Source organism: Halyomorpha halys, unplaced genomic scaffold (genome assembly GCF_000696795.3).
Source record: "Halyomorpha halys isolate HHAL.00 unplaced genomic scaffold, Hhal_1.1 Scaffold826.1, whole genome shotgun sequence".
NCBI classification, from domain to species: Eukaryota; Metazoa; Arthropoda; class Insecta; order Hemiptera; family Pentatomidae; genus Halyomorpha; species Halyomorpha halys.
Genome location: NW_027109508.1, coordinates 279,271 through 295,423, shown reverse-complemented (window position 1 = coordinate 295,423; position 16,153 = coordinate 279,271). Strand labels below are relative to the sequence as shown.

At 30.3% G+C, this 16,153-nt stretch overlaps 1 protein-coding gene across 6 annotated transcripts in view; it reads left to right on the top strand.

The window, feature by feature from the left end:
• Nucleotides 1–14,823, top strand: part of LOC106686472 (uncharacterized) — a 49,430-nt gene extending 34,607 nt beyond the window's left edge. For 5 of the 6 annotated variants that reach the window (XM_014429810.3, XM_014429813.3, XM_067047698.1 and 2 more), the window contains 4 exons: nucleotides 1,498–1,736; nucleotides 9,591–9,692; nucleotides 9,824–9,871; nucleotides 12,685–14,823. In XM_014429810.3, the coding sequence (XP_014285296.1) occupies nucleotides 1,498–1,736; nucleotides 9,591–9,692; nucleotides 9,824–9,871; nucleotides 12,685–12,953 (658 nt within the window). In that variant the 3' untranslated portion in view covers nucleotides 12,954–14,823. The remainder of the gene's footprint in view (nucleotides 1–1,497; nucleotides 1,737–9,590; nucleotides 9,693–9,823; nucleotides 9,872–12,684) is intronic. The other variant, XM_014429812.3, reaches the window with a different exon arrangement.
• Nucleotides 14,824–16,153: the final 1,330 nt, after the last annotated feature.

Genomic DNA, 16,153 nt, shown 5'->3' with positions numbered 1-16,153 from the left:
TAATAATTAAAAATCATTTATAAAAAATAAAGGGAAATTTCATAGTTTTAATTTAATTCTCATTTCTCAAGTATAGCTTGGGTTAAAATGAAAAGCTTTAATATTAAATTCATAGTAAAATTTTATAACATTTTTGACTCTTAATCTCAGGGCGGATTTCTAGACAATCAGAAACAGATACTTTTACTAATAACACTTAATTAAATTAATAACTATTGTACAAATGTTCATCATCCAGGAAATATTATTCCCTGCCCGTGCCTAAGCAAGGAATCCTTTCACCAACCATGATCTATCTCTCGATGTCCAATGTAAGCATCGATTGTAGCACAACAGTTTTGAGTTTTTGTATGTTGTTTTCTTTATGAACATTATTCTTGACTTTTATTTTTTCTTAAATGTATTGTAATTTCAATTATGATAGGAATTCAAAATAACAAGTCAAAATAATAAGTTTTTAAAATATTTGAATCTGCTCAACATGGCCACGATTCAATGGGCTTTTTGCAGGACATACGCTGCCACCTTGGCTTTGAACAATACCTTTTGTGACTGCATATTTTACTGATCAAAATTGGATAGCTTGCTTTTTTGATTTAACACAATATATAAACAATACTAAGACGATACACATAAAATAAAAACATAACTAAAATCATTTATATATAAAAATCAACTATTGATTAAAAAAGAGGATATTACTATATATATATATTTACATAATTTTTAACCTTTTTAACTTAACTTTTTTTAACACCTTCATTTTCACATCTCTTTATTTTTTTTTCCACCGTTATCTGTGTGGCTCCTCTATTAACTTGATCTTAGGTGTGTGTTCATGTAGAAATTCCTTGTTAGTATGTTTATTATCTTATCAATCAGCTTGTTGATTTTGATTATAATCATCGTCAAAGTTTTGAACAACTTATTCCGTTGGAGTATTTTTTAAATAATCATACCAGGAATTAAAAAAGTGGGTTTGTCCATTCTCTTGAGATCCTATTGATTCTTGTACATCTTTTGGTCTTTAGTTTAGTTTGTATGATTTTGGTGCGATTATTTGAAGTGATAGACAAGTCCAGATTGTACCATAGGTATGTGTAAGTCAAGTCTATTTATAAGGCATACCATGTTGAACTAGCAATGAGTTTTTGATTGGAAAGTCTGTTGTTGTTTTTTAATATGAGTCATTTTAGTTGTGTAAATGTGTGATGAGATTACAAATTTATGTTCAAATAAAGATTTTTTTTGTGTTAAATTTATCAAAGATTTTTTATTACAATGCAGCACATGATGTTGAATTCAGGAATAATAATTTTTTTTTTCAGCCTTTATTTTAGTTCACTTTATCATTTAACTGCTTCGGAAATCCTGGATGGCATTCTTTTTTTTTTTATCAAATAATACATTTATAATTAAATTAGATCTATTTATGACGTTGGTGGGGAAGGCGATGACAGAAGAGGGGGTGCGGCGTTAACTAAAAAAGTGTTTCAGCTCTGAAGGTATACAACAGCAGAGTATCAGGTCATCGCAACAAACCCAGCAACAGCAACAACAACATATCCAACACCAACAACTTCTACACCAGCAGCAGCAGCAACAACAACAACAACAACAGCAAGCTGCACAGCAGATGATACAACACCAGCAGCAAGTCCAAGTAGTACATCAGTCCACTATAGACGAATCTCAGCAGATAGATGAAAAAACCATACAACAAACATTGCAGACAGGTAATCTTTGCAGGTTCTATTCAGTATCTTAGCTCAAGCGTCTTCAACAACTCTTTTGATGTTGATTTTTAATGCCATTTGCGTCTATCTCATTGTGTATTCTATCATTAAGTAGAAATGCTGCAATATTAGTTGACTCTTTCAATGTTTGATTATACCTTATTTTTCTCTATTTTCTTTCTGATCTTATTTATATTCTTCTTTCTGTGATGCTACAACTCGATATGGGCCTTGGCTTCCTTGTTGACTTTTTGCTAGCTGTTCCAATCCTGTGCCACCACCCGCCAATTCCTTACTTCTAGCATTGTTTTGACATTCCTCACCACACAGTTCTCCCATAAGAATTAAGGCTGTCCTCTAGTTTATAGAGGTTTCTTTCTCGGATTCTTCTTAGGGTATTATCCACATTCATCTAGGTAACGATTCCAGCCCACCAAAGACATCCCATCTTTATATGCTAGCTTTCCTAAATAGCTTATATATTTACATGTTTTTCTGTCTTCTCTGATGGTCATCAACCTTTAATTGTACTAAATTTTCTTTGAAGGATCACTCAAAGATGAAGATATTATTACTACTTAGCCTTCATTAGAGTCCACCCTTTGATTGGGAGAAACACTATCGTGAGGGGTCAAGTTTTAATTTTGTGGGACTGTCACAGGAATAAAAGTCGCCCCCCCCTCCCCAGGCCGGATTCAAACTAGTACCGCTGCAGTTCCCAGGTTGCGAAGACCTATGCCTCAACTTCCTGAGCCACAGACGGCCCATGGTCGTAAAACCTGGCAGTTGAGCATGATTTCTGGTCAAAACACCTTGCACAACCATTGGTCTAGAAACTGTAATTAATTACAAATAACCAAGATCTTTCATAGATCGAAATAATACAGGGTTTTTTTTTGGAGGAGGAGTTTCTTGTAACATGTTGCAGGTGGAGACCTGTATTTTGCGTCGATCGGTTTTTATCCCGAAGACATTTTTGCATTACCTCATGCCATTTACTCTTCTTACCTCACCATTTAACTTTTGTTCTGAAAGATTAAAGGAAAAAGTCCATTTTTATTCTCATTATTATTTTTAAAAAAGACAAATTAAATAAATGATTATATATCATATCACATTTATGATAAAGTTAATGTTTTGATATGCTTATTTCCATTTCAGTTTCAAAATAATCGAATTTAACAATTTATATTGAATTTTTTTTTTTTATGGCATTGCTGCCTGCGACTGTTTCAATAGATCTTATCTATATTATGGAACTGAGAAACTCCTTTACTTGACTATATTTAATAATTTTGATATTTATATATTTTTTTTTTTATGTTGAAAGTGTGTCAGGATTTTATTTTATTTTTATTTTTAGTGATTACATGCATTTTTTTTTAGTTAATTGGATTTTATAAGTTTGTCTAATATATAATTTTTTTTTTCAATTCTTCAAATTAGTGTACATCATTTGAACTATGTTATGATGTATGATAAGAACTTCCATATGATCTAATGCTACTGTTCTCTTCTTTTGTATTTCCGTCTAGGCAGTTTCATTAATAAATTCATCACTGCAGGTTTCTTCTTTGTAACATAAAATGACATTTTTAAAGGACCTTTGGGATACTCTAGCTCAAAGTATTTTGAATTAATTTCTGACTGAAGTGTTGCAATTTATTTTGTAGTTGACCTACAGAAAAATGTTGACATTTAAACTGTTTATTTCCAGAATTTACATGTTGTGGATTACTTTCATAAAGTTATCACTCTTTTGCATGTTAATATGATGTTTTCAGGTGGAAAGGATGCTCTAGATCTTAAGGAGATTGAAATTAAAAATGTTTAGTTGTTTACTCCCCTTTAATTTCTTTTTTTAGGTTCCAATTTAAATTCAAATGTTGATCAATCTAAACAGAACTGAAATTATACAAAGTTCGGCAGGGTGATTCTGGGCAGTCTCTGTTGGGTCATTTGAGTAAAAATAATTTTTTTTTATCAACGAAGCCATTAAAAAATCTATCATAATGAAAAATAAAACAATTAAATTAATTTTTAAAAAGTATAGGAAAAAAGAGATGAGTGAAAAGAAACAGATTTGAATTAATTTGAAAGATTGCTGATTGACCTTATATAATTAATCAAGGAAGATGGTCCCGTTGTGGTCAAAAAGGAACTCTGATAGTAGAAGACTGTTTATTAAATGCTAAAGTTTCGTCCCACTTTGCAGAGCTAAGGCTAAGATAGAAGAAACCAAAAATATTGTATAAAGCGTTAGATTATAAAATGGCACACAAAGTTAAATATGGTAGACCCATAAAATATAAATTAAATGTGAAGATTATGTATAAATGAGCAAAATAAATTAAAGAAAATAGAAATAAAAAATAAATTAATAAATATTAGGCATATAATGGACAGCTGGAGTAATATCAAATAGAATAATAAATTCAAGAAAAATAATAACAAATCTACTGAAAACTACAAGACAGGAAAATGAAAGAAACAAGAGTAAATATATCAAAGGTCAAAATGAAGGTAGAGAAAAAAGAAAATTAAGAGCAAATCAGGATAAAAACATATGTCTAGGAACTTAGTCAAAGATTGAAGAAAGGTAAGGATGTGGGGAGATTTGTCCTTTAAAATGACGGTTAGATATAAAATTAAAACAAAAGAAAAAGTTATTATAGATATAAAATGATAGTACAGTAGTATAATAACTGGAAACATAAGTAGACATTAAATAATAATATAGGTAAATACTTAATCTAATAAAAATAAAACTATAAAATATAAAAAGGATGAAATATACCAAGACATAATAAATATAGGGATAATATAATAAAGAAAAAGAAAATAGGAAGTTGTAAAGAGGTGTTTTTTTATGTAAAATTTATATAACAAACAGTAATTATAAATATGAGGTTATTACCTTTGGTTCATATATCTATTATAAAATAAAAAAGGTAATTTACTTTCACTCGTCAATACACTTTATTTGAGGATGCTAAAATGAACCTAACACGTACAGAAAACTTTTAAAAAAAGAAACCAATCTCAGCTCTTGCTGATAATAATAAAAAAAGTTATGCACTTTATATAAAGCAAAATTAACTACTAAAATTAAAACATTAAATATAACCACCATTTTCTATATTAGCTGTTTTCAGATAAATTACTATACCACCTACATCTATATCAGTGATTCCCAAAGTGTACGCCCAGGGAGCCGCGAAGTATTTAATTAAAAAATTTGTTCATTTTCTTGGAATTTCCAATTCCCAAATTTTTGTGCCAACAATTGTGTATGCTAATAAAATTCCAAGAATTTAGCAACTTTCAAGTTTTTCATTGTTTTCTTTCCAATCCGCATCTTTTGAAACTGCTATCATGCAAGCATTTAGTCACTAAATTGTGCGAAAATAGTAAGTATCTGTCTTTAATTTTTCGCTGTTAAATGGGTAATTGCTTTTAAAAAGGAAAGGTTTCCAATTTTTCAAGAAAGTCAAAAACTTAGACAGAAATGTGATGTATTAAGGGCACCACGGAAAAAATCCAATTATTTAGGGAGCTGCAAACCGAAAAAGATTGGGAACCTCTGTTCTATATCATAAATTTAATAGCGGTTGAAATTTAGAGGAGGTAGTGGTTGTTTTGTAGTCTGAAAGTTAGCTGTTCTGCTAAAAGGTGAAAATATGAAATACACAATAAATATTCTGTACTGTTTAATCAAGAGTATATCTTAGAGAATAATAAGTAATTATTCTTCTAAAACGCAGAACTGCAGAGATAAAAATATATGAAATAAAATAAAAAGTAATTAAACAAAAAAGAGGATATAATAAAAAAAGTCGAATTGGGAATAAAAGTAAAAGATAAATTATTGTAATTTAAGACATGTTATAGGTGAGAGAGATACAGTCTTCATGAAGTTTATGCTTAACAGGTCCAGGTTTCAGATGAATATGAATGGATTCTGAAATATGCTGTTTTAAATGGTCGGTGCCTGTACTATAAAAGCCAAAACCATAAAAAACAGCTTGAATGTAATTTTATCCTTTGCAGTTGTGAAACATGATTCGATCTTATATAGTCTACTTTAAAGATATTTTATAAAAAAGAAAATTTCTTTAATTGCAGCGAGAATACAATTATTTTTTTGTAAACCACTGTTTATTAAAGTCAATTAAGTAGGTTTTTTTTTGTTCTCTTGATGTGGCAGCCAAAAATCCTTCTGAAAATTTTTAAAGCATTAAGCTTATCAATTCCTTCTTTTTTTCTGTTTTTTTACAGCTCAATACCGAAGATGGAGCACTTAGCAGACCTGCTATTTCATTATATAATTTAATTATTTTAATACAGTTTTTTTTTTTCAGCGTAGCCAATTTATACTATTTTCAATGCATGTTATTTCAGATTGCAACTAAGAATTGTGTGATTTTATTTCAGTTTGATTTTTTCATCGTATGGATTATTTAATAGTTGAGTTAAACAATGTTTATTTTTTTCTTAGGAATAGCAACCTGACTCATTTCGATTATAAGCTTAGTTAGCTTTTTATGACCTAAGGATCCATAATTATTTTTTGGAAACTAAAAGTGTATAGACTTAAAAGTGATCCTTATCTGCCGCTATATACTAATAATCATTTCTATTTCAGCTCACTGTGTGTGAAAGATTCATCAGAGCCTGTTTTATATATTCTTAATTATTTATTTGTTTTTTTTTTATGGTTCAACACTATATTTGCAGATGAGATTTCATGTTTAAATTTAGTTAAATCCTATCTCTGTATATGATGTTATGAGGGACGTGACGGCCATGCGGGTTGGGACGCAGGTCCCAGTGTGGTCCGTTCGGAACGTTGTGGGTTCGATTCCCACTCGGGGCAGTTAAACATTCATTTTTCGGCGGTCCCGAAGAAAGAATCTTGATACTCCCACCTTGGTTAGTACACGACAGCAACCTAGGTAGCCGCCAGGGGTAGGCAAAAAGGACCACTAGGCCCACTTACCGGACTTGTTCCCCTCACCAAATACCAGTACCAGTATCAGTATTTCTATATATGAATACATTAATATTCTTTTTTAACCAATATAATTTCATTAATTATTTATAAATACTAAATTCTATTTATTTTCTATAATAAAAAAAATCATGGGACTGGTTAACAGAAGTGAAACTTGTGGAAAGAAAATAACGTATTAAAATTTTATTAATAATGATCTTGCGTTCCCTGTTATAGTCCAAGGCAGAAAATATTAGTTCCAAAATAATTATAATTAGAATAGACGGCCATATCCGAAGTCAGTACTTGCTTAAAAATTCTTGATATTGTAATAAGAGAGTAAAAGAACTCACTCAATCGAACCAGCACTGCTGGGTCCTCAAGGCTCCTACTCTCTTATAATAACATAAAAATTTTCCTGCTAGAATAGACCAGCATTGCCCTCTGCCACCACTTCTGTTTTTTGAGTGAACGTCGGTAAAGAAGTTTCATTTTAATAATTATAATTACTATAATAAAACTTTATTGTCGGAAGAAGAAAGTTGACCTTATAAAGTAGATTGTAGGAAAATATTATGGGTTGCAATCAATAAAGGAACTAAATAGTAAGCAATGTTTGGCCTTACTTTGCTGGGCTTCGTCAGGGCTGATGTTTAAAGGTTTATAACTTTTTAATTACAATGTTTGTATCTTGTTCTCATTTATTCGTGCAAAGTGGGGCGAAACATCTGTAACTGATATAGTTAGTTAGTTAGTAATAGTTTCGTCTGCTTTTTTGTACCTTTGTTGACCGCCAATCTTCCTTCAATCAACTTAATGGTTTTTTAAGAGGAATTAACTTTTGGAGAAGATGGTCGGGAGGTGCGGTTACCGCTTAGTTAATCTACGGTTAACTATATACACCTCATTAGGAATTAATTTTGTATTATGAAAGATAAATGAAAAACCTCCTGAACCATATTAAGGTCCACATTGTTTAATATAAATCTATATAATTATAAAAACCTATCACAGTTGATTCTTTACATAAATACCCTACGCTTCTGGAACATTTTGGCCTCTTTTATAGACCAGTTTCATTTTCATTCGTCGCAATATTAAAATCGGTAAATGAAAACTGTAAGTATTCATTGTAAAAAATTTTGCTTATTCCTAATTCTTTTTTTTTTTTACTGGGATAATTTTTTTCATTGGTTTTTATATTTATAATATATACTTTTAATATTTTACTCCTTCGGGATAATACACATTTACTTTCAATTTAGGGACCTGGTGATTAGGTATAAGGATAGGGAAGGTTTGTGATAATGTTACACGTTAATTTTAACCACACCTATGACATGAATTTGACCAGAATTATCACCTTTCCATCCCTGTGCCCACAGTTGCACAGAGACTTGTGGACTTTATTCCTATTGGATCCATAATAATAAGCGTGGAGTACTATTCACAAATCCTCCCTCTAGTCAGATATTTTCTACATTGAAAGGACATTCGGCCGGAAGGTGATTCAGCTCCAATGAGTTGCAAAATGTCTTCCTTAAAGTGATAGGACATGGATAAAACAGTCACAGTCTCTTCAAAAATTTATCAACTGAAGTGGCGATTATGTAGAAAAACATACTAATGTTCAAGCATTAAAATGACTTTAATAGAAAGTGAGTGGAACTTAGTATTCCTAAAAAAATTAATGTTCTTGCTTTTGGGATTACCCATGTATAAAACTGATATTTAATTTAAAATTCAACTCAAGTATTGAAAGAATTACGTAATTCATTCAAATTGATGGATTAGAGTGCTACCAATGGGTAGTTCTCTACACACCTGTTTCACTCTAGTATTACTGAGATCAAATTTACTGAATGTATTATAATGTACAGTTGTAAATGTCAATAAATATATTTTTTAAAAATTGATGGATTCTGTAAATCTTGTGTCTTTCTTTTTGTCTTTTTTAATTTTCAGTTTAAAAAACATGAGAGAATTACTGGATTAATAGGAGGAGGAAAGAGAGAGAGGGGTGCGGTAAAAAGCAGAAAAAAAAACACAAAAATTATTTGTGCGAGGAGAAGATGGTTGGGGGTGCAGTCAAAATATAACACAAATTAGTTGAAGTAACTTATTTAATCGTGCCAACGTTTTGGCCAGACTTTCTGTTAGCTTCAAATTTTACTGCCAAGTCATTATATATTTATTATCAGACCGCCAAAAGAGTTATTTATTTGTGCTGACGTTTCAACCTAATTTTCAGGTCTTCATCAGGGAGTTATAGGCAGAGATTCCTACTAAACTACTGGACTAATAATTTAGTTTCATCGTTTCTAATTGTTTTCTAATATTTTTATTTTTCAGCGGACTCAATCTTTATTATATCTTATTTTACAGCTGTTTTCTGTATGCTTCATGTTTCTTGTATATACATTATTTTGCTGTATTTTCAGTTATATATCAGCCGATACCTCTTTCATCACCAGTATGGATGAAGCACAACACGTTGTTTTTATATATCTATGTCTTAACTTTGTTTTATTTATTTCTTTATGTATTAGAGGAATAAGAATAACAGATTCAGAATGATGTTCAACTTTATCTCATCCAATGCTGCTTGTGTTTCCTTTTGGAAATCATTTCTGTTTTTATTTAAATTTTGCATTTTTTTTATATTTAGTTGATTTTTGCATGTTTTTTTTTTTTATTAAATTTTTTAGCCTGAAGAAAAGAGCCAAACAAATTAAATGATTACTTCGTTTTGTTTTAAATTATTATTTTGATGAATCTTCTACATATATTTTCATCATGCACTTGGTGAGCTTGTATCATGTGATTCGTTAAGACATGTGATAACGTTACGATGTTGACAGATGATTGGAGGCTTCAGCAGCAACAACAACAATCTACCCAACACCAACATCAGAGGACTCAGTACGTCCAGATTCAGGCTCCTAACTCGCCTTCGTCCAACAGTAAGTATTTTTGTTACATTTTTAATTTCCTAATTTAAAATATCGACTTATTTTATGTTTTATTATTTTTTTCTCTTTCTTCTCTTTCTTGTTCTTGTTTTTTTTTTTCTTTCCTTTTTTTTTTCTTCTAGACGATGGAAATAAAGTCGATCAACCAAAAAGAGGACGGCCTTCTCAAAGTACGTTGTTAAGTAATATATAAAATCCTTGGTAGTTTTGTACAAGGTAACAGTTATGCGTTTCGTTGATGTTACTAAATCTATCACTAACAATTCAGTAGAAATAATAGCACAAATAATACTGACAATAATTATTGAACTAAAAAACAAAATATTGGTGGTAGTCAGAGTTGGATAAAAATTAGCTATTGTTGAAACTAATAGCTAATATTGTCATGGATACGATATGTATTTATCAATGGTTCATTCATGAATAAGGGTCGTATCCATGGCAACTTTAGCTATTAGTTTTAACTATAGCTAATTTTTCACATCTCTGGTGGTAGTTCATCGATGGTGTTGGTTTTATTTTACATAATTTATTTTCACTTATTTATTGCAATGTATCTGTAAGTTTTATTTATTTTTTTAAATTTAAATTGAAAAATTCTCTTAAAAGGCAATGGGAGTTGTAGCTGGAAGTAGAATTTTGTAAACTATTCTTTTTGATTAAATCATCAATTGATTCCACGTGTAGTTCACAAAGTAATTGGCTATTTCCTATAATCCAGTGGGAATCTAATTAAGATTCTCAGGACCTTGTTTTGAAATTATTATTATTATTATTATAATCTTCCAAAACGTTGGTAAAAATTCCCTTTTACACTCAGATCAACAACTGGTTCCTAGAGCAAAAAGTTTGTGATATCTGTGGAGCAGTAATATCTCTATTGTAAAATATTTTGATTAATCGGAAAAATAAAATAATTTGTAACTTAGTTTATTGCATGTTATTTTGCCTGTTTTATTATAATTTTATTTGTACACTACTTTAGGATAACACATTTTTATTTTATTTACTAACGCTTTTGATTTTTAACAACCCAGTAAAATGTTTAGCATTTCGTGGGCATAATCATTTCTAAAATGTAAAATATCTGCTATAATACGGGTTTTTATGTTATATTGCATTTTTTGTTTTGTAAATATTCATATTCATCTAGGTATTACAATCTTGAATTTTATTAGTTCTTATCTTATGAGGAGAAGATGGCCAGTTGCTAATCGGATTGGACCTCTGACCATCTTTTACTCATATCAATCTTTATTTCTTGTTATATGGGACTATTTTCAAAACATTCTGTATCCAGAATAAATAAAAAAAAAAAATGTAAAGAAAGAAACATCTTGATCAGTTTTCATAAACTTGTTTTTAAATCCTTGTGGTTTAGTATATGGCTAAATTTTCGAAGCATAAAGCACCTGGGCTCACTGACGTCTTATTTTCCTCCATTTTTGTTTTGAAAAGAGGTGAGCAGTGATTTGTTTCATCATGCTTAAATAAAAAAAGTGGGGTAGGTGAAAAAGGTTAAAACCACCTTAGAGCCTTTGTCTTATCTAGCATCAACTCAATACACATACTGGGCCGTCCGTAGCTCAGGTGGTTAAATGCAGGTCTTTCAATCTGAGATCTGTAGGCGGTGCTGGTTCGAATCCGGCCTGGAGGATTGACTTTTTTCCTGGAGGTCAAACAAAATGAAAAACTCGACTCCCCACCATGGTTAGAATAGGTTGGTCAACTGTAGACATCAACCGTAAATTATCATTACATAATTATCTAAAATTATATTAAAGTATCATAACCAGTTATCATTCATGACCTATTGCAGTGTTTACATCTGAACTAATTTGATCTTGTTGAATATCAATCTAAATGATTGACAAAAATAATCTCCTTTAGACTACATTAAACTCTCATTGTTCAAAAATTAAGCTGTATAAAAATTTTATTGGTAAAACTCTCATTTTATACATATATCTATATTTTCAACATTTGTTATATTTAAATCTAATATATTGTAATAATCAAAAATTATTTAAAATAAAATAAAAAGAATTTTAACAGTTTTAACTAATTTCAAATATAAAAGATAGCTTGGATTAAAATTAAAACATTTAATATTAATATTTAACAGATAGGAGAACTTTATTTAAATTTTATAATATAATAGACTCTTTTCTCAGAGCGGGTTTCCAGGCAATCAGAAACAGACGACACTTTACTACTAATAACATTTAAACTTAATTAATAGCTATTTTACCAATGCAATAAATTCCACTTAGAAACAAAACTAACCAATTACACATCTTCTTTGATGATTGGTGGTTGTTGATTTCTTCTTATCTATGATGCTATGTCCAACTCCTAACAATGGTATCCAGTCCTTCCCGCTTCTACCCAACCTACATCCTCTCACTAGGCCAGCCAAATCAAGAGTGCCCGTTTCCTCTCCTCTATCTTCAATGTTCACTGGTCGATCCAAAAATAATTGATTGTAGTACAATCGCTCTGATTTATTTGCTATGATTTACGATGTAAATAGTTTATTGATAATTGTTATGTTCTTCTATTTCTTCTTTTATTATTCTTTTTCTATGATTATTGTATAGAAACAACAAAAGTTGAAAAATTTCAATCTATCTCAACACAAACAATTCAACGAATACTTAGGAAGGATGCGTGCCATCTTCTTTGTTTTGAATAGTGTATTTATTTTAGACAATGAAAACTGGTTAGCTTGCTTTTTGATTTAAAATAACAAACAAACAATACTGAAATGATATACATAAAATACAAATATAACTAAAATCATTTATATATAAATATTAACTATTGATTAAAAAAGAGGATATTACAATATTCTTATTTATATTATTAAAATTTTGGATTCTTATTTTTATTTTATTACTATAGTGATGAATAGGATGTCTTGTATCTTTATGTTTATAAGTTTTTTTTATGTAAGCTATAAAATTTGTATTTTTTGACATAGGCGGTGCTGGTGAGAATCAGAACGAGGGACGTATGAAAGGGCAGTTGGAGATGAGCAAACAGCAGGCGAGCTACACTTACCAGCAACAGGCACAGACCAAGCAACAGCAGCTTCAACAGTTTGGGACGACAGGGGGCCCCACGGACGGAGGATACGGCCCACAGGGCTACTCAACCCAGGGCTACCCCATGTACCAGCAGCCACCACCAGCGTCCTTCCAGCAGCAGCAGGCACCTGCTTACAACTCGTGGCTTATGCCGCAACAATGAAAGAATCATTAAATATCTCTTGGGATGGTTTTTTTTTTTTTAGGAAGATCGTTAAGTGGAGAACATAAGATAGTGTTCGTCTCACTGCTGAGCAGTGGTACTTCGAAATGTGTTTCATATTATTCAGCACAATGTGTACAATAAAGTTTAGCTGCTTCATTTTTAGCCGGACAATTGCTTTTATTTCTTAGCTAAATACTTAGCAGTTTAGTATAGGTTATTGATGTTCTGTTTCATGATATTGGAGTCATATTAAAATACTTTAACTGGATTTTCTAGCTATAATGAAAATAAAATAATAGTTCTCCTGTTTAAGAACCGTCTTGTATTCTGATTACCAATAATCTGTCTGATTGAAGAGGAGTTTTTATGCAATTTATTTGTTAAGGGGCCCCTTATATGGTAGATTTTGAGGTTAAGACAGATGAATTACGGACAAAATCTGTTCATATTTGGTTATATCGTCAATCTGGCTGACCATTTAGAGGTCACTTTAGGTTATGGCCCGTTAGAGAGACCTTGGCAACTGAAACTTAACTTGTTTTCTCACATTCTATTTATTTAGAAGGCATCAGCTACAGACAGTACATGACAGGTAACAGACAGTACTGCCCTCTTTAGTTAAATTACCATTTGTTTATAATTACAAATACTCATTTATTTTTTAATATGAGGTATTCGATCGTTAACTAACAAAATCAAAACTTATACAAACTTAAAATTTTATATTTTTATTTGAGCCAAAGTACGTAATATTACTATTTGAATTTAATTTGACCGCACCCGGTCCAAATTCCATTTATTGATACACACGGTCAATCAGCAATCTTCCATTAAAATTTTATAATGTTTTACATTCAAACATGATTCATTTGCCGTACCTTATATCAACATTATTCTTCTAAGAAAAAAAAAATCCTTTTAATTTATTTCAACAATTTATAAAAAAAGTTTGATACCAAAAACTTTGATTCATAAAAAATTTCAGTTACCATGTTTTATATTTGCTGTGTCTTCCATCTGTTGTAATAACTTAAATAACTCTGTGTGCTTCGTACCAAGCATTATTATTATTTAAATTTTATTTTAACATAAAGCTATGAGACAAAAAAATATATATATTAATGAAACTTTACTTTTCTCGAAATTCAGTTAGGGCAATTTAACTAAGGTTTCATATAACTTGGAGCCATTAATAAGGTAACTGAGGACTAGCAGAGGCCTCTGGTGGTTATTCAAGCAAACAAGTCTAATCTTGTTCATGTTAATGGACTAATTTATATTCTTTGAATTCGAATATTACAAGTTCATTTTGCTATATGCTACTTACTTATGCTAGGCTTCCATATTATGTACTACCTCAAAATACCCTATCTGCTTTGTACCGAGCGTTATTATTACTTAAATGTTTAAAATTTATGTGGTAAAAGCTATGAGCACAAAAAAAATATATTTATAAATCTTTTCTCAAAATTAAGTTAAGATAATTTAATTAAGGAGGGCGGAATAGGTTTCAGATAACTACTCTTAGAACTTTTGATAAGGTAACTAAGGACTTAGAGAGCAAAGGCCTCTGGTGGTCATTCAAGGAAACAAGCCTAACCATGAAGGTGTTCCATCCAATGAATCACTTCATATTATCATCTGAATTTTTACATTACAAGGCCATTAGTATACTATGTTTTCTGAAGTACAAATAGAATAACTTCTTAATTTTACTATTCAATAGTTTCAAAAAATTTAAATTGAATTGCATTTATTGTATTGTTCAAGAAAAGACCGAAAGGTTAGCTGGTCATTAATTTAGCAGACTAGTTATTAAATTTTTAAAACTGTTTTATTTAAAAATAAAAAAATGTTACCTTTTTGACATTTTTCTTTTTTTTATTATATCTTCCCCTTGTCAATAATAATAGTACTTTATGTCCTGATAATAATTTTTATACTCAATGTTTTACCAATATTGATATTTTTATGGACTGTATAAAATCAATATTACATAAATTTTATTACATTGATATATCTAAAGCTACTTTTAGAATTCAATTTGATTCACATAATATAAGTAAAACTTATCATCTATTTTTACTCTTAAAGTATGATTTGATTAATTTTCTGATATTTCCGAGTTTGTTCAATGTATATTTCAAAAAATTTTAGTTTCTCAAGTTGCTCATTTTTCTTAAATGTTCCCTTTCTTCTATTTATAAGGGATTTATTAAGATAAGTTTAGTAATTTATTATAATTAGTATTATTCCTCCATCTAAGCAAGAATAATACTAAATAATAAATTTATTGAATTGTATTTATTTTTTGCCTTTATATGTGTATATAAAGTTCAACTTTCCATCTGAAACATTGAAATGTATATCCATTAAAGTGATGATATACCTAAAATATTATTCTTTACATATTTATTTAAACCCAGCAATAACCTATATTTTTTTCCTTAAAAAAAATTAAATATTAAATAGGTTCCTTAGTTCCTGAATCTGGCGGTGGATGAGCATGATTCTGATGGAATCACCTTGCACAACCACTGGTCTAGTAACAGTACTTCCTTACAAAGTACTGTACTCCTGGCCCTTCATAGGCTGTAGTAGTACAGATGTATTTTATAGGTTCCTTAATTATCAAGTTACTATTAATTTGAATTCTGCTAAAACTCTTTATTAATACTTTAAAGGTCCAACGAAGACCACAGTGTGAATTTCGGCTGAATGTAATCTCTCTCCATAGCAGAGAATAATAATGTACATAGTTTATCTGTAGATTATAGTGTTATTTTTTTTTTTAATTTATGTCGTCTTTTATATACCTCTCCTTTATCACATACCTTCTATCCTATCATAAGGACCTGCAGCTAATACCTATTCAGAACTTATATTCCCCTTCATGACTGCTTACTAGTACCCTGCAGAGTGAAGTTACCATCCTTCTGGACCTACTGCTAGCAGCCCTAAAAGCAGATCCACATGTTGGCCGCTCGCCTCGAATCGGGGGCTTGTACAAATGCTCGGGGTGAACAAAGAGCAGAACATCCACATGTCAATTTTTTTCAGAAAGGCAAGCCTTCTGGTATAGAGTACATCAAATTGTCAATTGGAGTCATACCTAACACAATTACCTCCACAAAATAAAGTTAAAAAAAAAAGTGCTATTTTATTTATAATATAAGAAAGGAAAAATATATTCCTAT